The following is a 22,803-nucleotide window of genomic DNA, read 5'->3' as shown; positions in this document are numbered from 1 at the left end:
TAAGATGGCTCCCTGAACTACAGAGAGAGCTAGGATAGCACTCTATAGGATAGAGACCTTGCATTTTCCTTACACTTCGTAGCCTCGTTAAATACAGTCAGGTGGAAAATACACGCCACTCGTGACTTTACCGATATGGAAGAGTGAGTGGGAATGTAAACGTGTTATCTACCCTGTGCTGTTTTGACTTGATACATGAATGGGTTTGGTGTGTGAAGGAGGCTGCATACGTACCTGGGAGAAGGTGAAGTTAACCCAGAGTGCATTATGTGCAGCACCACTGATAACAGGAACAAAGGAGGAGTGCGAAACAGATTCATCAGCCCCCCCCCCCGTTGTTCTACATCCTGTGAGGGAGTGCCAAATAATGGGGGGAGCAGCTGAGATGGAACAGCACCGATACGATGATGGACCGAGTGGCCATGTGTTAAGAACCCATTAACCCGCTCAGGATGCAGGGAGAGAGGAAGCAAAATGAGAGAGATGGATTTGGACGGGCGGGAAAGGGATGGGGGGGGGGGGGGGGGGGGGGCGGCATGAGAGTGGTTGAGAGGGACAGGGGAGGGGAGGAACAAACAAGATGAGGGAAGGAGAGAGGGGGGAAAAGAGTGTGATGTGTGAAGAAGAGGAGTAAAGAATGAAAAGCAGGAGGAGGAGGAGGAGGATTCAGGGAGGGTTGGAAAGATCACCGAGAGAGAGATGGAGTTGCCTCGGAGGAAGAAGCTTTAAAATGAACCTGCCATGAACCTCATGCTTGATCCCACACTCTGTCTGCCCACCTGGTGGGGAGAACTGAATGCACACCACAGGCAAGAGAAGCCATCATTATGTGGGAAGGGAACAGGAAACTTTTGGCTGAGGGGAAGGGCGGTTGTAGGGGCGCAGGACTGATAGGTAGGGGGTGTTGAAGGTCCCAGAGTAGGCCTGGGCATACAGGCTGACAGGTCAGAAGTGTGTGTACCTCAGCAGAGACTGATAAAGCAAGTCTAGTGCAGCCCAGACTGACAGAACATCTGCGGCTGAGTGAGACCTCTGCTCTGCTGTGCTGTGCTGGGTAGCAGTTGGCAAACTTTAGAGACAGTCCCATAGTGCACATTACATTTTGGTGGTGGTAGACAATTTAATCTTAGAATACAGTGAATGCATATATCTGTTTGTCGTTGTCCCTTGTAGTTTGGCCTGTGTGATATTGCCATTTGACGAATGTGAGTAAGGACTCTGAAAGACTACGAGTTCCAGTCTGCAGGTGGCACTTATGAATATGAATATGAGCAGGGAAACTTGACTGAAGAACTGACTGCTTTACCAACCTCAATCACACTCCAGATGTATTAAGTGTCTATAACAGAATCTGAAGGCTGTCTGCATTCCTTGAGCCATCCAGAGGCCCTCATCCAGTGTGCTTTCTCTGGCAATTCCATTGTTCGTGCTAAAGTTAATCATAGAAAAACTGTAGAACAGTTGAAAATAAGTGCTTCTTTTGCGCACTGAATAGGATTCACTTGAGTGCCTTGTGCGCTGAAACTCAATGCGCTGCAATGCGGCCATTTGGTTAACTTTCATTAACTGAGAAAGTGCTTTAATTTCTCAATATACTGTTGAAGCAGATAACAGGCCATTGTGGCTGGGATGGAGGGACATGCCAACTGAAAGCTTTTGAAATCAAGTTAATTGAACAGGCTCACTCAAGGTCCATCTGTGTTTGAAACAGAAGGATGGAATAATTACATGAAAATTGGAATTAGCAGTTCATGTAAATGCTCCGAGCCGCGCCACATTGTTCAGCCGCACACCTACAGGAAGCTTCCTCCGAGCTGTATGGGTGTACGGGGTGATGTGTCACCGCTCTCTCCTCTCCTGCTACACCTGCTGGTATTCTCCAAAGGAAAACGAAGTGAGGCTGGGGCACTGGGTGAGCTCTACTGAGCCAAAAACCCAGAGGACCCACTTTGGTGGAGCTCATGTCCAACCGGGAGGGAGGGGCGATGCAATCAGAGAGGACGCCGTGACATCTTGAGTTCCCACCTTTAGGGGGAATGGGGGATGGTGGGGATGGTGTGTCTGTGACGGTGACGGTGGCCCAGAGAGGACACACCGTGGCATCTTGAGTTCCCACCTTTAGGGGGATGGTGTGTCTGTGTCTGTGACGGTGACGTTGGCCCATCACAGCATAGCTTGGCCACGCAGGTGTGTTCCTTCTCCGCTGGGAGAGGTGTGTGTGTGTGTGTGAATGTGACAGTGAGCAATTGAAGTGAGCCCAACAGAAGAGATGGAACACCAAGCTTGTCCAATCAGAGGAGCTTGACATGTTCCAACTCTCAATGCTGTACAATACAACTGTTAAGGAAGCTGTCATGGCAAAGGCTAAACATAGTGCCCAGATATAGTTGATAGACTGTGCAAAAGCTGCTCATGTGTTATGTTGTTATTTTGAAATGAAGCGTAGAAGAATAGGCGCAGACGTTACAATTGAGGTGTAGGTGTGGTTGCAGACAGCCTGATATTCTTGTGTCTTTCTGTTATCCATAATAGAAAATAAAATATCCAGTCAGATTTTCAGGGCCAAGGAGATATATGAGCCTTTTCTTTACAATCACACATGTCACCTCACCTCGTTCATGCTCTGTCTGTCTCTTTAACTTTCACCTATCACCCACACATGCCTAGTTCAGTTGGCCCTCAGTCGCCACACATGTTCAGTGAAGGATGAACTTCTTCACACCATTCTCCATCTGACGATTAATATGTGTCTCGTTGCTCCGTCAGACTTCCTTTGCTAATTGTCATTTATTGGTTTCTTTGTTGGGTCTGCGGAGGTCTAACGCTTCAAGATGTTCATTAGACTGCAAAGAGAATCACAAAAGCTTCACTTGTGAATTTCACACTTGACTGTGTTCAGCTTTTCTTCATAACAAGAACTTTAAAAAAAAAAAAACTGGTGACCTGGAATGAATCTGCGAAACTGCTCAACTATGTGCCCAGATTGCTTCTGTTAATACATAGCATTTTGCCAACAATCAATTGTGGCCGTCGGTAGAAGCTATTTCCATTTTTACTCAACTTCTTATGTGGCCTTATGAACTTGATGTTTGAACGGTTTACAGTTTATTTTTACATGTTTGTCTGAGATGTTTGTTGTGCGATGAAAAATGCACTTTGCCCCCCGAAAAATGCAGATGTATTTCATGACATCTCATTAATTTAAATGAGCTGTTTTCCCCTGAGTCTTTAAATGTGCTGTTTAAAGCAACTTTAAGAGGCTTGCATCTGCTTTACTCCCCTTGCTTGAAAAAGTGTCCGGAGTGCCGCGGCTGAGACTAGCCGAACAGCAGACCCAGATAAAACACAGTGTATTCTCCCAACTCTCTCCCGTCCGCTCGTTTGTCCCTTTCATGAGGCACAAACTGTCAGATTTCCAGCCGCCTCATTATCTCTTTAAACCAGCACGACTCCTGACTGCTGATCTCTCCCCTCGCGAGCAGTCACCCACTCACCTCTCCCTGCAATTCCAGACGCCTTTTCATCCGAATAGTGCCATAGAAGTTTATTGTGCCTTAATATACAATAAGACGAGATGTCAGGGAAGTAATTTTCCCAGACACACCGGGATTTAACTCTCAGTTTCGACAGTGCATCTCCAAGACGGGTTCCTTTATCACCTGGGTAACACAACTGGCGTCTGGGTGTATGAGAGTTGACACGGGGCTCCGGTTGACGTGCATTGTAACGGGGGGAAGTATAATTTGTCCGGTGGATCCACGCCTGTCCAGCCTTCTCCCCCCCCACGCCATCCCCCAGCGCAGCGAGGATGCACAGCTCATCCATCACTCGCCCGTGATTAAAAATCCTTGCTGCACTTTTGAGACTTGTCTTCTCGGCGGGCGGAAAAATTGAAAACTTAGAAATTGAGACAGGATGACATGTGGGAACTCACCCAAGCACTTTTGAGAACAACCCCCCCCCCCCCCCCACCCCCCCCCCCCCCCTCCCCATGACTTTTTTTTTGGAGCAGTCTTTTGTCTTTTGACTGCTCATATTCTATTTCACTATCCTCTGTCATCTTAAAAGAATAATGGGGGACATTTGATGATTTTACATGCTGCAAAATGGAGGTGTCACATTTCAGATTCAAGATAATGTTTCAATTCATTGAGGACACTTATACAGCTGCTCGCTTCTACCAAAGCAGTGGCATGTACCGGTTGAGCAGACTGACTTCTCATAGGTCCAGGTCCCCCCAAATGGTGGGGACACCATTCCACTAGTGCCTTCAGGTACTACTGATGCTAAATGAATGGATTTGGTCTTAGTTGGCCCTGTATTTTGCACCATTACATGGAAATGGCTTACTGCATATTATTATTGCTTCCATCCACTCTCCATAAAATTAGTTGTAGTAAATACATTTTATCAGTATGTGTTCTCATTTAGAATAACACAAAATTCTGGTGTTTCTACGAAACGTACTCTATCATCTGAACTTCAGGAGCACATGGTCATTTCAAAGACCATGTCCTCAGTACAGCTGTTCATTTGTTTTACATCTAAAAGCCTGAGTACCTATATATTTAATGTAATCATTTTTAACATTGAATCTTTTAAATTATCCTTGTTTCTTTGACCACAAAGCATATCGACAGTCTTTTTAAGGAGCAAATGATGTTCTATCTATTTAAATGGAGATGATCTATCTATTGATCTATCAATCTAATCAGTCTATTTATCCATCCATCCATCCATCCATCCATCCCTCCATCCCTCCATCCATCCATCCATCCATCCATCCATCCATCCATCCATCCATCCCTCCATCAATAGTCTACAAACTACAATGGTGTTGTATGAAATTCTATCATTAGCAGGAGCCAGAGCTATAAAACACGTCACCCTGATACGGCTTGAGGGCTTCTGCAATTGTCAGAATATTGAGCATATTACCTATGACAGGCAAGCCCAGCTCCCCAGCACATAGCTGTTTACCACAATATGCTATATTAAGAACACCTTGGCTGACCCTGATTTTCTACATTTTCAAAGACCGTGCGATTCCTGGACAACTCAGGTTTTATTTGCGAGAAGAGCCAATACATAAGCTGTGTTTTATTTATTTATTAATTAAAGGCTTGAAGGTTTATTAACATATGAATAATTTGTATGTGTGGGAAATCAAGGTCTTTCATGGAATAACATGTCTTCTCCATTTCCTCCTGCATGAAGCCTTGTTCTCCTTTTTAACTTTCTTCTCCTTCCAAAGGGTTGTATTAGTCACTTCAGTAATGGACCCTGCTGTGTTTTAGTTTTCTCCAGAAGTCCCACTTAAGCCAATTAAGAAGGTCTGATTTACATCTATAATTAGGCAAATAGCACTTAAATTGAAATTATTAAGGGATTCATGTGGACCTAAATTGTAGTCGTGGGTTCTGTCTCACTCAGTGTTCCATGGGGGAAAGCATTCCTCCAGACCGGAATTCTGTAATGTTTTCCAGCTGCAGGGCAGCTTGGGTCTCCAGAAACTCATCACTGATTAATAATGAATATAACCCAGCACAGAAAATGCCTGAAATAGTATCCAGTTATAGGATACAATGTCTGTGAAAACAAGTCACAACTTGTAACGTTTTAACTGAAAGCGTAGATCTTTATACCATTATGCGGCAACATACCTGAAACATATTGAAACTCATTATATTGAATATGCAAGGACTGATGGGTGCCATGGCTTTCAGGTAGTACAAAATAATACACATGTTGGTATACAGCCATGACATGAAGCAGAATGGTGTTTTTTTTCTGCTTTATTTTTCTACTATTGGAATGCCATTGAGACCATTATCCCACTTACACTACAGTTACAACATCCTCATACGTTCATTTGCAGACGGGAACCAGACTTACTTACTTCATTCTGCCCACACACCAACTCTTTTCTGTACTTAGTAATATCAAGCATTTTGTGTGTCTGTAGGTCCATGGCTCCATTAACTCGTAAACCTTGTAACATGGTAAATTGATGTACTATAAGTGCAATACAGACATAAAAAAAAACATAGAACTACTTCACTACTTCATGGGTAGATGAGAAATCAACATTGTTATTAACTTGCAGCAATCGGTAATTCAACCAAGCCATGGTGCAAATAGTTTTTTGTGTGTGTGTATAATATTTTAGGACTGTTTAATAACCAGGCATTATGGACATAATGGGAAGTGTAACAACTGGAATGTCTATAGGTTGTGAGGCTTTTTTTTTTAAAATAAGTAATATAATATATACACATAAACTGTAATATAATATATACACATAAACTGCTAAAATGCATTTCCTTTAGGCACTGAAGTAACTGCTCATGCTGTGCCAACAGGGCCTCCTGCCACTTCTGCATGCTAACATTTAAGTGTCGCTGATTCGCTAACGCCTAACTCACACTTGTGCTTAACTATTCTCAAGTGGGTAATTATGCCCACCCTTCAAACCACCCTTTCCTGCTCCTGTGTGCTCTTTACTTACCAGGGCAGGTAATCGGGAAAGTAGGTGAGTAAGAACGCCACCTCCACACTTGGCTGGGTGTTAAGTCAGGAGGTGAGGAGTGGATTGCTTCATCCATCACCGTTGTGTGGACCATAGGCTTCTCTAGGGGGACTCTAGCCCATTGTACTAACCTTTAACCGGAAAAAAAAAAGAGGAAAAACAGGAAGGAGAGGCAATCAGGCTGGCATGATTGGCAGCAGTCAGCAAGGGGGCCATTTTATTGTGTTTTTAGGAAATTACACATGGGGTTGGGGCCGCTGTTCCCCAGGGACCTGTCAACAATGTTTATTAAACAGCTCTGTCATCTCTCTCTCTTTTTCTCTTACTCTTTCTTTCTTTTTCTCTATGTCTATGCACTTTCATAACCTCTCATCACAAATGACAGCCTCGGTGGCGAACAGGAACATGCTCACGCACATCTCAGACACAACCAGGCTCCTCAAATGTTCCTTTCTGTGGTGCTGTTAAATGTGTCATTCTTATTATAACCACCTAATGATATATCTGCCCTGCTGTCTGTCTTCTCAACACGCAAAATGCCCAAGTGCATTACTCTCTCTCTCTCTCTCTCTCTCTCTCTCTCTCTCTCTCTCGCGCTCTCTTTATCTTTGTCTCTCTCCTCCCATTCCCCTCTTCACTGTTCCTCACTCACATTTCCCTTTGGGTTTATATGCATTAGCCATGCTACGTGTTTTTGGGCACAGCACTTACTGACAGTGACTCTTGCAGGCATGAATGATGCTCTTCATCTGCTAACCACACACTTTGAGTTTGCTGCTAGACCATATGGTTTTTTGGAGCCACAAAGTGCATTTGATCCCTTTTAATACCAGCCCTCTTTCCGGACTGAGTGAAGGGGAAGAGGAGCTGGATTACTGTGCTGGCATTCCACCAGCCCCTGTGTTCTCATTCTTTTAAGACTGCCCTTCACAGGTTTTAGCAGATGCTTCGATTCCGTCTATTCTCGCAAAATATATTTTTTTTCTCTCTCTTTTTTTCCCCCCCCATTTCACTTTAGGCCGGCATTTTTCTTCAGCCTTCAAGATCTCTGCTATTTTCTGCCTTATTTGATGTTGCCTAATGGAACTCCAGCCTTTTATGCTTTTACTTTAAGACACAAAGGACACCCCGCACCAATTAGGGCAGCCATTTCATTTCTAAGTCGACAACAACACATGAGTGTAATAATAATAATGTACAGTGATCAAGCCCTTTCAGTTTGTACACTGATAATAGTTGGTGTCATTAAATAAAACTAACTGTGATGACAAAGAGACAGTGGAGTTCTCAGCCACTAGGAGTTGTGACTTATTTAATGGGATTCATAGGCTTTCGTATCATCTCTAGCTGTCATTGCAAAACTATGTACAATGAATGCAGCCTTCATTTAAATAATGGGGCAGATGTTTCCCTTTCATGTTTGTACGACATATTAGATACACAAAACAGTAAAAGGGTTAGAATGGCTGGAATTGTTTACGACTCGGTTCGAGCCACCATGTTTGTTTCTCATGAACAGAGCCCGGACTGTGTACAAACACCAGAGCTATTTGAGCACACATTGAACTTACTGCTATTTGCTTCATTTGACAAATAGTGTATTGGATTACATTATCACGGACCCCACCTTTAAAGATCACTCACTTAAAGATATATATATACGTATATATAAATGTATAGGTTACAGCTCTAATTTAGTTATTGTAACAGCTGTACCAACAATAACAATAATATGTTTTATAGACTTTCTAGCACTTGTATAAAAAAATACTGTAGAATGAATTGTATCTGTACATACTGTAAATACAAAGTCACCTTTAATCACCACGTGTATAACTACTACCTCTCTTACATAAGTGACCTACTTCACTTCGGACAGGACATTACATGATGCAACAGTAGCTGGAACATTTGAATTCTTGCAAATAGTGTAGTGGTGGTTACATTATAAATGGCACTGACTAATATGCTGTGAAAGCGGTTATTAGTCATCATATGTCTGCAGGAGATTGTACATCAATCATTCCTTTCTCTTAGGCATTCTTTTAGGAACAGTCCGTTCATTTTCTACATAATTGGGTTACATTCACATCTCTAATGGTTGCATTATAGGGTGCAACCGCACTAGCTGTAACATTGTGACCCTTCACATATAGTCTCTCCTCGGCGAATGTGCAATCATAAGCTGAGCCGTGGTCCGGTCAGCATTGTTTGTTCTTTGTTCAGCACCAAGAGAGAACAGTCTGATGATGGCAGGGACGCCAGAGGACATCTGTCTGATGGCAGGCAGCGCAGAGGACTTGTCCAAACAATGTCACCTCCATTTTCTGCTCGGTCTTACTCTTCATTCCTTTTATACGATGATTTCTATTCACTAATGAGTTCATTTGTATGTGTTAATGTGTCTGATCCGTGAAGTTGGGAGCATAACACTTGGATGAGCCTGCAGATCAGACACCTGCACTGCCAGGAAATGTGCACAGTTGATAGGAGATTAATAAGATGGCAAAACATGTGCGTCTGGTGATCAGACGTCCTGTGAGCTTGTGGTTTTGAATTCAACTTTGTGGGGGGAAAAACATCTTAATTAGTCCCTGCTGTCACCAGATGCTTGTCATCTAATCATGTTGCTTTTGCACATTCCTCCTCTAAAACCAAAGCTGTTATTTTCTGAGTTTTTTTTTTGCTTACAATGCCTAAATCTCGTCAAAAAAATGGATGTTGTCATTTAGTTACCCGTGTGTTCTGCATGTGGTAAGCTGTTCAGTTTTGCAGAATATATACAATAGACTTCTCAAGCCTGCCAGGGGACTGCTGTACCAGCCCCCTATCCACAGAACACAGTACTTTTGATTTCATCAGCAGTAATGCAACAATAGTGTCGCTCGGCAGAACCTCGACCTAGAGCGTGAGACTTTTTTTTGGAGTATTCAAAAGGAAAAAGATTAAAGGCACCTTTTTATCATATAAACACATTTCCCCTTTAAAGTCAGAACAGGTCACACAAATGCTACTTCAGCAGCCCTGCTCATTTCATTCCTTCCTTCCATTAGAGAAGGTCACTCGCACTCAACACTTGGATGGATTCAACTACCCTACCATTTTTATACATGTATGTATAGCAATTTTGTTGTATGACTTCAAATTTAAAATGTACCTTTCTCAAACATCTATATGACATTGTCAGTCACTCACTCTTGTTTTGTGTGCGTGTGCGTGTGCGCGTGTGCGTGTGCGTGTGCGTGCGTGTGTGTGTGTGTGTGTGTTCTCGTTGCCATCTGGCTTGATAATGAATGGTAGCAGAAGGCTGGGAGATGTGGTATCAATCTTCCAGACATATTGCTCACATAAAGACAGGCGACAATGGTCACCAAAGTGATAACTAATTAAACACTCCAATGTAACATCATGCATCAGCTCTTGTATCCTGTCTATTCACTCAGGAGATTTAACAAGACTTGTTTTGCACAAACAAGTTGAAGTTGACAGCAGTCACTTGCTCCTTTTGGTAAGTTGTCCTGGTTGCAGAGGATAGAGTCTCTTCTCCAGCCTTTCAACTACAAGCAGTAACTGGAAGGTGTCTGTAGGGGAGTCTGTTTGATTGTTTGTTTGTTTGTTTGTTTGTTTGTTTGAAAGTATAAAAGTATCTATTTTTGTCTATGTTTTCATCATCAGCTACGATGACAGTGTTTGTTGATGTTAGGGAAAAGGACAAATCTGAGCGACACGTATGCATACTTTTGTGTCTCGCTTGTTTCATTTAATTTCCTATAATTAAAATGTTCCCAGATTTTCTTCTGAAAAGTCACATTTTTCAATTTGAATGAGTAACTACACTTTTTTGTGTTTTGATCTTGTTTCTCTGAAGACAGAGATTGAAGTCTCTAGATTCCATTTTGAAACCAAGTCGTTTTCGATTTAACTTCTGTGAGATTTCGGGCGACTATGTGGTTCATAGCATTGTACTTCTATGAATAAATTGTCAAAGATTAAACAGAGTTGTCTCATCTGCTAATACTCATGCTGATACTAGGAGAGGTGAAGTTTGAGGTCAATAAGTTTTGGTAGATAAGTCACATTTTTGCAGATGAATGATCTTGTAGATATAATATTTTTCGAAGTTGAAAACTGTCTTGCAGTAGGCCTCTGAAGGTCAGACAGATGGCTAAATTAACTCCTATATGGTCAATTAAATCTCCTAAAAATGTTCACTGTAATCGCCTTGCAATTAGTGTTCAAGATATCCAGTCTTAGCATATCTTATGCAGGATATGCATAAACTGTTCTGCAGTTTAACCCATTACCTCTCAGTATCATTTCATCTTCAAATCCTGACCCCAGCACAGATTGTCATGATCATTGCTGACTTGATTTGATCCAGCTTAGAGGTGCTGTTAGCGGTGACCTCTGAAATGGGATGATGCAACAAGCAAATCGCCTCAGCATGTCCTAGCAAGACTCAGTCTCAGCCAGATTCTCTCTCTTTCTCCCTCTCTCTTTCTCTCTCTCACTCCCTCTCTCTCTCTCCCTCTCTCTCTCTCACTTGCTCTCTCTCTCTTTCTCCCTCTCTCTTTCTCTCTCTCACTCCCTCTCTCTCTCTCTCACTCACTCTCTCTCTTTCTCCCTCTCTCTCTCTCCCTCTCTCTCTCTCACTTCCTCTCTCTCTCTTTCTCCCTCTCTCTTTCTCTCTCTCACTCCCTCTCTCTCTCTCTCTCACTCACTCTCTCTCTTTCTCCCTCTCTCTCTCCCTCTCTCTCCCTCGCACTCCCTCTCTCTCTTTCTCCCTCTCTCTCTCTCTCTCCCTCTCACTCCCTCTCTCTCTCTTTCTCCCTCTCTCTCTCTCTCTCTCTCTCACTCCCCCTCTCTCTCTCTCTCACTCACTCTCTCTCTTTCTCCCTCTCTCTCTCCCTCTCTCTCCCTCTCACTCCCTCTCTCTCTCTTTCTCCCTCTCTCTCTCACTCCCTCTTCCTCTCTCTCTCTCTCCCTCTCACTCCCTCTCTCTCTCTTTCTCCCTCTCTCTCTCTCTCTCTCTCTCACTCCCTCTTCCTCTCTCTCTCTCTCTCACTCTCTCTCTCCTTCTGTGGAGATTTAGTGTTTGCCACACCACCACTCCATCACATCAGCTAAGCTTCTCCAAGGGGGCCCTCTGCTGTTGATGTGCAACCAGGTCCTCATGCCGTCGCTCCTTGCCTTCTTTCTCCTCCTCTCTCTGCTCCTCCTCTCGGTCCTGTACTCTAATGTACACAAATATATTCTCCTGCAAACCCCCCCCCCCCCCCCCCCAGGTGCTTTTCTGTGTCCTGAAAAGGAAAGCAGGCAAGATTTAAAACCTGTGTGCTCAGACTGACACTTTCTCAGGGGCGGGTAAGAAATCTCACTCTGCACTGCGGGGGGGGGGGAGCATTCAGACCACAGGATTGCAGAGGACAGAGAGAAATGATATCCTTGGTACGAGCCAACACAATTTTTAAAGGATTTATTGGCCAGGCATCAAATGTGATCGGGGTGAATTCATTGTGAAGCATAATGGAAACAGTACTGTCATATGTTTAGCAATGAAAATCATTTTTGGAGTTCTAAATGTTGAGCCATTGGAGACATTGATACCTCAGAAAAGTCTGCGGAATAAACAATGCAGATTCATTTCCCCTCATCCCAATTTGTGTTGTTAGTTTTCTGCTTCCAGTTATCAAATTATCATCATATTAAAGCTATCAGGACAGTTGATAGGCAAGCCTGTAAATATTTCAACCAAATATTTAACCAGGCCATATCAATATCTAAAACAAATATGTTGTGTTATTAGCTTGACTTATTATGGAAATTAGCTGCTAATTAGTTCAAAACACACACACACACACACACCTCTATGATTTATTTTGGTCAATGACAAAACATTTTCCATGGAAACTGGCATATTACCTTTTGCCAAATATTTTCTGTTCACATGGTCATATTTACTAATCATTTACCAAATGAATGGCAATGAGTTTTTGAGTTTGTGTCCATTTTGTCCAAGGTAACCCGCTGTTACTCCACTGGCATCCTTTCTCCATGTTTCACACATTCAGTGCGTCTCTCCTTGTTCCCCTCTCCCATCACATGATGCTCTCTCCAGCCCCCCCCCCCCCCCCCCCACCCCCCCACCCCCCGCTCTGCAGAGCTGCCCCAGAAATAAGACCATAAATAAGAAATCAGTGGCCTTCTCTGTCCGGGTGCATTACTCGGACGTGATCTATGCTTTCTGCAGTATTATTACTCACTCTGCTCAAATCAATGCTCTAATCTTTCCCCTGCGTGATTGATAGCCCACCAGACCCAGCGTACACTGTAAGGCGATTTAATAAATAGCAGAAAAGCTCCATAAAAATTCTCGACCGGACTGTTAAAACATCGAAGGCATTGCAGATGACACAGTGGCTGAAGGGTCATTTGGAAGAGACCACCCGGGGGCAATGTATCCTTTAAACCGAAAAAATAAAGTTCAATAAACGCCTTCAGCATGAATTCAGCTTGAAAATGTCCAGCATACTGTAAGTCATACTTTGACAAATGCTAAGGCCAATGGATTTTAGCAGAGCATAGTTCGCTAACCCCCGCACACCCACACAGAGATACACTTCCCTCACCATGGCAACTGCCTCTCACCCTGCATCCCTCCTCCACCTATGGGTTACATTAGTAGCTGGTTATGGGTGTCAGACCTGCCATTTGGGTTTTGTGTTGAGACAGATGGGTTTCTTCTGAGGCCAAACTAAGGAGAGAGTGTTTGGATCAGCGCCCGTGGGTCAGCACAGCGTGATCCTTGACTGGCTCCGTCGAGAGTGCTTCTCACTGCCAGGTGGCCAGAAAGCCTCCTCTGGAGAGGCTGGAAGCTGTCAGGTAGAAGATGACTCTAAAGACTCTAAGTTGGAGCCATCAGAACACTTAATTAACCGAGAGCTAATTCCAAATACCCAGAAGAATTAAAAAAAAACTGTCGTCGACCGGTGAGTCCCTCTTGGAATTAAAGCCAGTGTGATCATGGTATTCCACTATCTTGTTTCCTTGGTCTATCTCTCTCAGTCCAGACTATCTGTATGAGCCTTAGAATCTACACTGAAAGGGAGTACTGTAGTTTAGCCTATCAAATCATCTCTTATGGGAGTTATGCAGTGGTAAATGAATGAATTGCTCCAGTTATTACCTCTGCCAAGGAGGTTATGTTTTCGGGGCGGTTTGTTTGTCTGTCTGTATGCCTGTCTGTCTGTATGCCTGTCTATCTGTATGCCTGTCTGTCTGTATGCCTGTCTATCCGGAAGCACGATTACGGAAAAACTACCAGCCCGCTTTTCATGAAACTTGGTGGAAGGGTGTAAACTAAGGCCGGTTAAAAAGGAATAACCTGTTACATTTTGGAGCGGATCCACAAATGTACTTTCAGTTTCGTTAACATTGTAAGATTAGGCAATTGGCCTTGGTGGAGGTCTGTGCTCTCCGAGTCGACTTCTAGTTTCAATATAAGCCTTTAGGTCACGACACTAAAGATCTATTTTTGTGTATTTCTTACTCTGAAAACCTTTAGGCTCTGCAGTTTGGCTGATGACAACTTAATCTGATCTCTCTGTATCTACTAAAGGTCCAAGACTCAAATATTGCACAACAGGATATGAAGAGGCAATCAATAAGCTGCCGCTCATACGGCAGACAGATATGATGACCTGAAAGAGACGAGACGTGTTCAATCCGCTCCATCGGGGAGAGATACCGGAGTGCCATTTGTGATGCCTGACTGGCTCAGGGCTGCCAATAGACGGGGCCTTGTAATGTGTTTCGGTAGATGGACAAATAAAGATGTGTTCGCTGGTTGCCCAAATTGAGCTGTTGGGTACTACAAGACCCTGATCAGTGCCTGAGATAGGGAGGAATCAATGAGGGGGACACATCCAGAGGACAACAAGAAGGAGCATGCCCCCACAGCCAGGGGGTTTCAGCCAGAAACATGACCTGCCTTTCGGGGGAGGCAAGCTAGCTGTGGACCATCAGTCTCTAACTGTGTTATGTTTGAATGAAGCACCATTTAGGTCTGTTGAATTGGACACTGTGAACACTTAAACCAACAGTTATGGTCAGGCAAGGTGACCATACCTTTCTGTCTGACAATTTTTTCTTTTTCGATCTGGAATGTATCTGACACTGCATCTTTCATCCCCCTCCAATAAATACATAGCCTGGACAAATTGCAGGCGTAATTCACAGCTGTTCTCTCTTATTGATTTAGATGACAGCAGAGGCCGTGCTACGTCTGAGCAGCGAGCCCGTCCTCCCCTTCTACCCTCTGGACATCGCCCTAGATGTGCAGAACAAACTCAAAGGTAAGACTACTGTCCATTTCAGACACTTTGTTCCACTTGTAAACAAGTGAAATGCTCTTTCACTTTAGAGGTGGCTGTGTCTACAAAAGCCAGTGGCAGTGGCTCTTGATGTACGTAACATGGAAAAGGGTCAAGGTTATCAACGATCAGGCATGTGGTGGTGCTGAGGTAGGGGGGGGGGGGTGTGGTGATAGAATAGAGCCCTAGAATAGGAGTAGGACTAGAATAGCATGAACACAGTGTATTTGTGCTTGGCTGTGCTTAGCTTATAATGTGTTTGGCTGAACTGAAATCTCCTTAATTACCATACAACTTGTAAAAGATGTAGTCATGCTTTGATACTTGCAGCACAATAACAAGGTATACACACAGTGTACAGGTAGTTTGTAATAGAGGCTATAGCAACAGAGGCTGAAATCTACACTCTTCTCTTTCCATCATTTTTGTTTTCACTACACCCTCAGAGTTGATTTCGGGTTTTATTGTAGAGGGTTGTCACTGTGTATTATTTATCTCTGTGTATGAGCTGGCAGAATAACGTAGTAAGAATATTGCTTTAGCTTCTGCTACATACACAAGGCCACAACTGCAGTCAGTACAGGTTAGAATAGTATGAGGTGGTCATAGGGGAGGTTTAGAACACTGAATAAACTGTACAATTAGGCATTAATACATCACTGACCAGGCAGAGAGAAGTTGACTGAATGCCCTGCACATCCCTGTGTGTGTGTGTGTGTGTGTGTGTGTGTGTGTGTGTGTGTGTGTGTGTGTGTGTGTGTGTGTGTACGTGTGTGTGTGTGTGTGTGTGTGTGTGTGTGTGTGTGTACGTGTGGGTCTATGCAGTGAAATAACTCACTTCTGCAGTCCAGCCAGGGGACTGACAGCCCCTCCTCCTCCCCATAAGAATGATTTAGTGGTAGATCATCTGTTTAGGTGGATGTATCGATCCCGCTCCACTCTCCACTCCCTGCGCTTCACCCCACCCCATCCCCACCCCCCATTCCAGCTCTCCCTGCCCCTGGCAACGCGACCTTGATTTCTGCATTTGTAAAATTCAAATCAGCGGCACCGGCATTTTACTCCCTTTGCCGCCACTGAAAGCGAGGGGGGATTATCAGCTTTGGTCTCGATTGCCTTTCAATCCCAGCCGCCTTCAAAAAGGGCACCTCGGATAAAGGGGACCAAAAAAAAGAGAAAAGAAGAGAAAAAAAAAGATAGAGCCAGGAAGAGAGCACGTTTGTCCTGTGACTTCACTTGGGGAAAAAAAAATCCCTGAGGGCCATAAAATAGCTTTCCCTGAGTTTTATTTCTAAATGCTCGGCTCCATTTTTTTTAGAGACTTTGAACTGGGTTTGAGCTTGAGAAACAAGGAATGTATTATGGAGAGGCCTTCAGGTAAGCTTTACTGTCAATTTTCATTCAGTACAGATAGTGGCTTAACTAACAGTCCAACACTTACAGTCAAACATTCTAAAGACAATTGCACACATGTGCACACATACACTTCCCTTCATATTACCATTCTAATTGTACTTTATTTACAGTCCCGTTCATTTTCCTTTCACTTAGTGTTTAGAGCCGTAATTGCTTCTACTGTGTGACTGTACAGAAAATTACACATAACCATAACCCAGGAGATATATATATACTGTATATAATGTGGTTGTAAGCCAAAGATGCAACATATGCCACTGTTGTTTTCACACTTTATTTCATCACTTTAACAAATAATTGTATCCTAATATGCTTAGAGGCAGGATTTAAAATGAGATTGAATAGAATAGAATAGAATATATTTATTTGTCATTGCACAAGTACAACGAAATTGAGGTAGCAGCTCTCAGACACAAAAACAATAAAAATATAGATTGAACATATATATATACATATTTACACTATAAAAACACAAGACATATAACACAACAGAGAGACAAATACAGGTCAGTTTTGTGCATTGTTAAGTGCTATGATGGCTCTGGGATAGAAGCTGTTTCTCAGCCTGTCTGTTTTTGCTATGATGGTCCTAAAGCGTCTCCCTGAGGGCAACAGTTCATCAATTGAATTGGTATACTACAGATCACCATGTCAGAATTGCGGTTCTGAAAATGAACAGTTGTTGTAGCGCGGTTAATGACAATTGCAGATAAGAAAAGCCAATGTTATAAACGAGGGATGTGTAAAGCCGTTTGTGGTGACTTGATAACAGATATGGATCACCTTGTAATGGCAGTGAGTAGTGGTGGGATCTGCAGTTGAGTTATGTGGCCCACCCTGATGTCCACCAACGGTCTGAGTGCCATGACTGAACATGTGAAATGACTTGGGGTTCCTCACTGGAGATAGACTAGAACTAATGCACTGGGCTGGCAGGATGGACCACAAACAGGTTGAATTAAATATAGCGTGCTTTTATCTCTGTGGTTAGAAATAAAGTGAAAGGGGGAAGCTTTGTAAATAAATAATTCTGGGCAGCCGGGGCTTGATCTGGCATCTCTTGATGTCACCCACTGCTTTTTTTTTTTGGGCCCATAGAGGAGTAAATGGATTTCCACAGACACCACGTGCAGTTACACTATTCATGAGAAATGGAATGGATTGTCTGAGATCAAACAAGCAGGGCTAATTGAATCCTTCAAGATCCTTTGTCCGCCTTGGTCTCTCTTTCTCCTCTTTCTCTTTTCTGTATAAAAGAAAAAACGCCTCTGGATGTTCTCTGTCTTTCAGAACATCAGAACTGTGCCCATTTTTAAAGTTCTAGGAATGTCCTTCTAATAAATGATAATACAGGCCGCTGCTGTGGTGTGTGGGCGTGTAGAGTATGTTGCCTCATCTCTCTCCAACCCTGAGAGTCTGATTTGGGCTCCATGCAGGCTGTCCTCCCCGACTGAGGTCCTAGGCGTAACACTGCGTGGCCCGCGTGCCCGTCTGAAGAAGATGGCGGGGGGCTTGTGTGACATCCTCACTGACTCCCTTCATTTGTTTAATCTAAGTCTCAGCTGGGCCAGTGCCAACACCACTGCATCTGCGTCAGAATCTCTGATAGGTTTCAGCTATCCTCCCACATGTTTCATAACTGCACTGCTCCCATGGAGACTGGGGAGAGTGAGGGAGAGTGAGGGAGAGAGAGAGAGAGGGAGGGAGGGAGGGAGGGAGGGAGAGAGGGAGAGAGAGAGACTGAAGTTTGTGTAGGGCAGCAGTTTCTTTGCTATATTTATCCTGTCTTTTTCTCTCCTTGCTCAAAGTGAGTTGTCACAGCGAGAGCGAACTCTCCAGTGACTAGTCCTGTTCCTTGCTGGGTCTCTGACTCTTTCTTTACTTGCTGTTACTCACTCTCTCTCTTTCTCTCTCTCGATCTCTCTCTCTCTCACTCACACACACACACAGACACACACACACACACACACACACACACACACACACACACAACTATATTCAAAGATGTACATGCACAAAGATCAAAGACAAATGCATGAAGCATGTTTAAGTGTGCTGAGCACAGCTGTAGTCAAGGTTAATTATCCACACACATTAAAGAGCAGAGAGTTGTAAGTGTGGCACATCCTTGAAGGGTACTCTGAGGCCATTAATGGGATTCTCATATACCCTCAGCAACACTCCTTTCCTTCTGTCCACTGTCTCTATTGCACATTTATGCATGCAGGAACATACATTTGAAATACAGAAGTGTAGCAAACCAAGATCCAAAAAGCAAAGTGGTGCTCGAACACCTACTTTGCCGGGACATTCTTTGCCGTCAGCTGAATGAGCTTGTTGCTCTTCCATTGGACTACCTCTGTGCACTTTAGTGATAGACATTAGGAATGCCCATCCAATGTCCAAGATATTGAGAATGTTGAGGGATGAGAGTGTGTTTAGTCAGCATAGGGGCTCAGACGCGTATGATTGTAGAGGAGGTCTGTGGAGAGGTGTGAAGAGCATGTAATCATTCATCTTCTTCATTGGTTGTTATCAGAAGGCTGTTCTCTGGCTTGTCCTAAAACTCCACACACGTGTCAGGTGCTGTGCTCCGCCTCCTCAGCATTGTTTTCAGCACAGCGGGCATTAGCACTCCGTCTTTCATGAGTGCACTCTGCCTCTGAGGGAATCACACCGGAGCTCCTTCAAATGATGACATACCGGAGAATATTTAGGCAAACCTGGGTGACTGAGCATCGCTTAGAATCAGAGAAATGCAATCAGTCTCGATACGTTTTGAACACACCTCCCTCCCGCGTGCTGATGTTTAGTCATGTGTTTAGAAATGTGTAATGGTGCTAGATGTTTATCTCATTATCTGATTGAAAGCCAGGGTTGAACGGGCCTTTCGGCACGGAGGAGAATTAGTATTCATCGGCTGCGTTGGGCTCGTATGCTCTTCCCTTTTCGCATAGTGATACGTCTTTGATTCCTCTGCCATTCACGGATTGCTTTCAAGCTGATATCATACTGTCTCAACATGAAATGTGAAATATGAAAGCATGAGATTTTGCCCCTCATAATTGAAATGTACCTCCAGTTGTTTTTTGATTAGAGAATATGTCTGTATTCAAAAATGTGGCCAAATTAGATATGATGTAACGCAATTCCAATCTCACAAATGCTGCTGGGCCTTTCAGGCAATGCATTTCATAACTTATGTAATAAAATCATTTTTTTATAGTATTTATACGACAGTAGATTGCAGACGTTTCAAGCTGTTCAAGTTGTTTTTCGGATTAAGTATTACATTCTGCTGTTCACATTTATTCTGGGAGGCACTGGGAATCACCACCCTACTTGAAAGCATTTAAAGCTGGTGCGTGTTATGTGAAGAGCTGCTTCCGTGTGCTCACTGACACAAGTTGCAAGTATAAATCTTGAGATCTCAAGTCTCCATCTAGAGAGAGGAAAAGTAGTATTTCTAGTATGTACGAGCACAAGTTAATACCTGTACTGCTGTGACCACTGGCAGTGAGTGACTGCATTCTTTTCGTTGGGGGAAACTAGACAGTCATTTTTTTTCCTGTTGACTATAATTTATTGAACAGACTGATGTGATTTCTCTCCCTCTAGGCCTGTGTTTTTACTCCGAGTGTCTCAGTGTGTTTTTTATTTCTGCTTGAAGGACATGTAGAATTACAGTAATAGACTTCTTCAGCAACAGACTGAAAGGTCAAAGCACAAGTCATCTACAATGCCGTATGTATTTACTCCTGCTTGCACCTTCCCCTTATTTCACATTCAGATGACCCTCTGCTGACCGAAGAGCTGCTGGCAGCAGCCGCCATCTTGAGAGACAACTCCACCTTCCTCCAGTCCGAGACCATGCGGCCGGCCAACGACCCCAAAGAGAGGGACCCCTCCCACGTCCGCATGCTGAACGATGTGCTGCGAGGCCTGGAGAGAAGCTTCCTCATCCCAGCCCCACCAGCTGGCTTGTACAGGTAACCCAACCCCCCCCCATTCCCACCACCACCACCACCACAACCCCCATCCATCACTCAAATTGTGGATGAGAGCCTCCCTGTTGAGCATCCATCCATACAAGCAGAGAGCCCCTCTCTGCCAAAATTTGACCCTCAATAATTCATAGGTTTAGACCTTTATTGGAGGACTGCTTCAGTTCTCCCGCAATCCATTATGTATTATATGTTAAGGCAAAGAGTTACCAGATAACAAAGGGAATGGGGAAGGTGATGGAGACAAGTGGGTAGACACTGTTTGATGTTCCTAGACAGAGAAAAAAAAGAAATCAATTATTGAGACGGCCGGGCGTGGAGTAAAACAGACTGAAAACTTTCACCGTGGAATGGGGGCGACTATGTAAAACATATGTCTTACAAACGAGTTGACACGCTGCCAAGGCACTACACAAATGTCACAACGACATCTGCTACTGTGGCAACGCCATAGAGTTGAGTTTAACCGTGATTGAACAGCGGCTGCGTTCGGAATCTGCCTTTTGTGGCATTTAGTGGCCTTATCCATTCTCATTGCAGTCAGAGACAATCTGAATTGCTTAGGGAGAACACAAAACACCAGAGTGCCCCTACCTCATGAGCTTTTAATCCCATTCCGTCCTTTCCCGGAGACAGACAGACAGACAGACAGACAGCCTAAATTGATGTTTGCTTGCATTACACTTGCTGACATTACTCTCAATTGTCCATGCATGCTTGTATCAGTCTGTACCACGAAACATAATGTGTCTTTTGAGATCAATTTACCCCAGTTTTTTTCTGCTGCTAAATGGCTACGGCAAATTCTGCAGCGGAGACGGAAATTTTCAAGTTCTTGTAAGGAAATGAATGATGACATTACTTCCCCGTAGTCTATTGTGGGTGACTATTCCAGGCAGCCGAGATAGACATGCCAATTTGCATTTCTGTCAAATGCACTCACTTCAGACAAGCAGGCTGACAAGGGCTGAGGGAGGGAAAGCCTGGTTTTGAATATTTCATTTTGTGGAACTTTTGGGTTTTATTTTTTGTTGTACTTCTCAGTCTTTGGCCATATATGCTGACTTTACCTCTATACATTTTATTGTATTGTTGTTTTTGAACATTAAAGCATAACTACATAACATATATTTTAGCAAACGTTTATGTTGTGTTGCTATTGCACCATTCCAAATAGAAGATCAACTGCTGTACCTATTCAGGTTAAAAACAGACTTTTCTAGTTAGCTTTTTTATAGCAGTATATATAAAAAGAGCAGACAAACCTCTATAGACTGATTCTTATATCAGTTTCCTTTCTGTCTGGAAAGTTCAAAGTAGACTAGGTTTTTAATATTCGGTTGCCATCATCTGCTGTCTTCTGCCGTGATGTTGCAAACGTGTGTCTTGCGTGCTTGTCTGATCCACAGCATGTTAAGTATTTCCGATGAGTTAAGCCCCATATTTAATCATTTTGTCAGTGTTACAAGGAGAGCTCATTTAAACTGACTGTAGCAAAGAGGGTAACAGCGATAAGCCGATGCAATATTGTACTCCGGAGAAGTTGAACTTAGAAAACGGCACTAAAAGGGAGTTTCAACACAAGTTTTATTAAAGAACAATATACCTCTCAGACTCATGTCAGCACATGACATACTCATGATAAGGATCATCACAAATCATATGACTATCTTCAAATAATCCTTTCTGCTCAAAGTACCTATCCAATTACAATCTATCTGAACATATCCTATACGTTCCAGTGGGGTGCCATTCATGGTTCAACCGTTTGTGAAATTGTAGAAAAAGTGCCGCTGAGCAGCATTGTGATCCTTTCCACAATTATCTGTATCCAACCACTTTCCTTATGAATTAATTCCCTCTCTGGGACACGCGGGAGACGTAGACCAGTGTTTATTGGTATAATGTGAATGCACGTCTAACTGAGCTAGACAGCAGTTATCATCAAAATCAGAATTAAGCTGTTCAGTCGTCCTCAACTAACATTCCACCTTAATGACCTCACAAATACAGGAGGCAAGTATTCAGCCAAAAGCATACAAAACATAAAACTGTACTTTTGCTAATCAGTTTCTACCCGTATTAGAATAGTTTTGATGAAGCTGCTGTTTTATCAACTGACCTTGAAGCAGATACCTTTGTGCTAAAGGGTTATTGGTAAAAAAAAAAATATTCCCATGAATTGAAGATGAAGAATTTCACTTATTCTGTCAAGTTTGTCCAGCTATGTCTATGCTTCAGGCTTTAAGACACTACCATGTCGAGATTAGATTCTGCCCTGACTGTCTTGATGAATAGCTTAAATAGTTTGGGTTGTCCATTAGATATTACATGTGATTCTAAAGCCAGATGTTTTGATTTGGCCATGTCCTATCTGGTCTGGATGTGTCTAACACACAGTCAGGTTACGTGCTTGATTACTTGACCTCAACTACTCTGGCCTGCGGGGCCTGAGGGACTTGATTCATTGATATTCCCAAGT

The 22,803-nt window shown here is 43.3% G+C and overlaps 1 protein-coding gene across 1 annotated transcript in view; it reads left to right on the top strand.

Moving 5' to 3' along the window:
• LOC105913154 (inactive N-acetylated-alpha-linked acidic dipeptidase-like protein 2) overlaps positions 1-22,803 on the top strand; it is a 242,130-nt gene that overhangs the window by 215,685 nt on the left and 3,642 nt on the right. Inside the window, exons 12-13 of the mRNA XM_031575034.2 lie at positions 14,790-14,883; positions 20,108-20,306. Of these exons, the coding sequence (XP_031430894.1) occupies positions 14,790-14,883; positions 20,108-20,306 (293 nt within the window). The remainder of the gene's footprint in view (positions 1-14,789; positions 14,884-20,107; positions 20,307-22,803) is intronic.

Source organism: Clupea harengus, chromosome 10, assembly GCF_900700415.2.
Source record: "Clupea harengus chromosome 10, Ch_v2.0.2, whole genome shotgun sequence".
In the NCBI taxonomy this organism is placed as follows: Eukaryota; Metazoa; Chordata; class Actinopteri; order Clupeiformes; family Clupeidae; genus Clupea; species Clupea harengus.
This window is presented reverse-complemented; position numbering and strand designations above follow the sequence as displayed.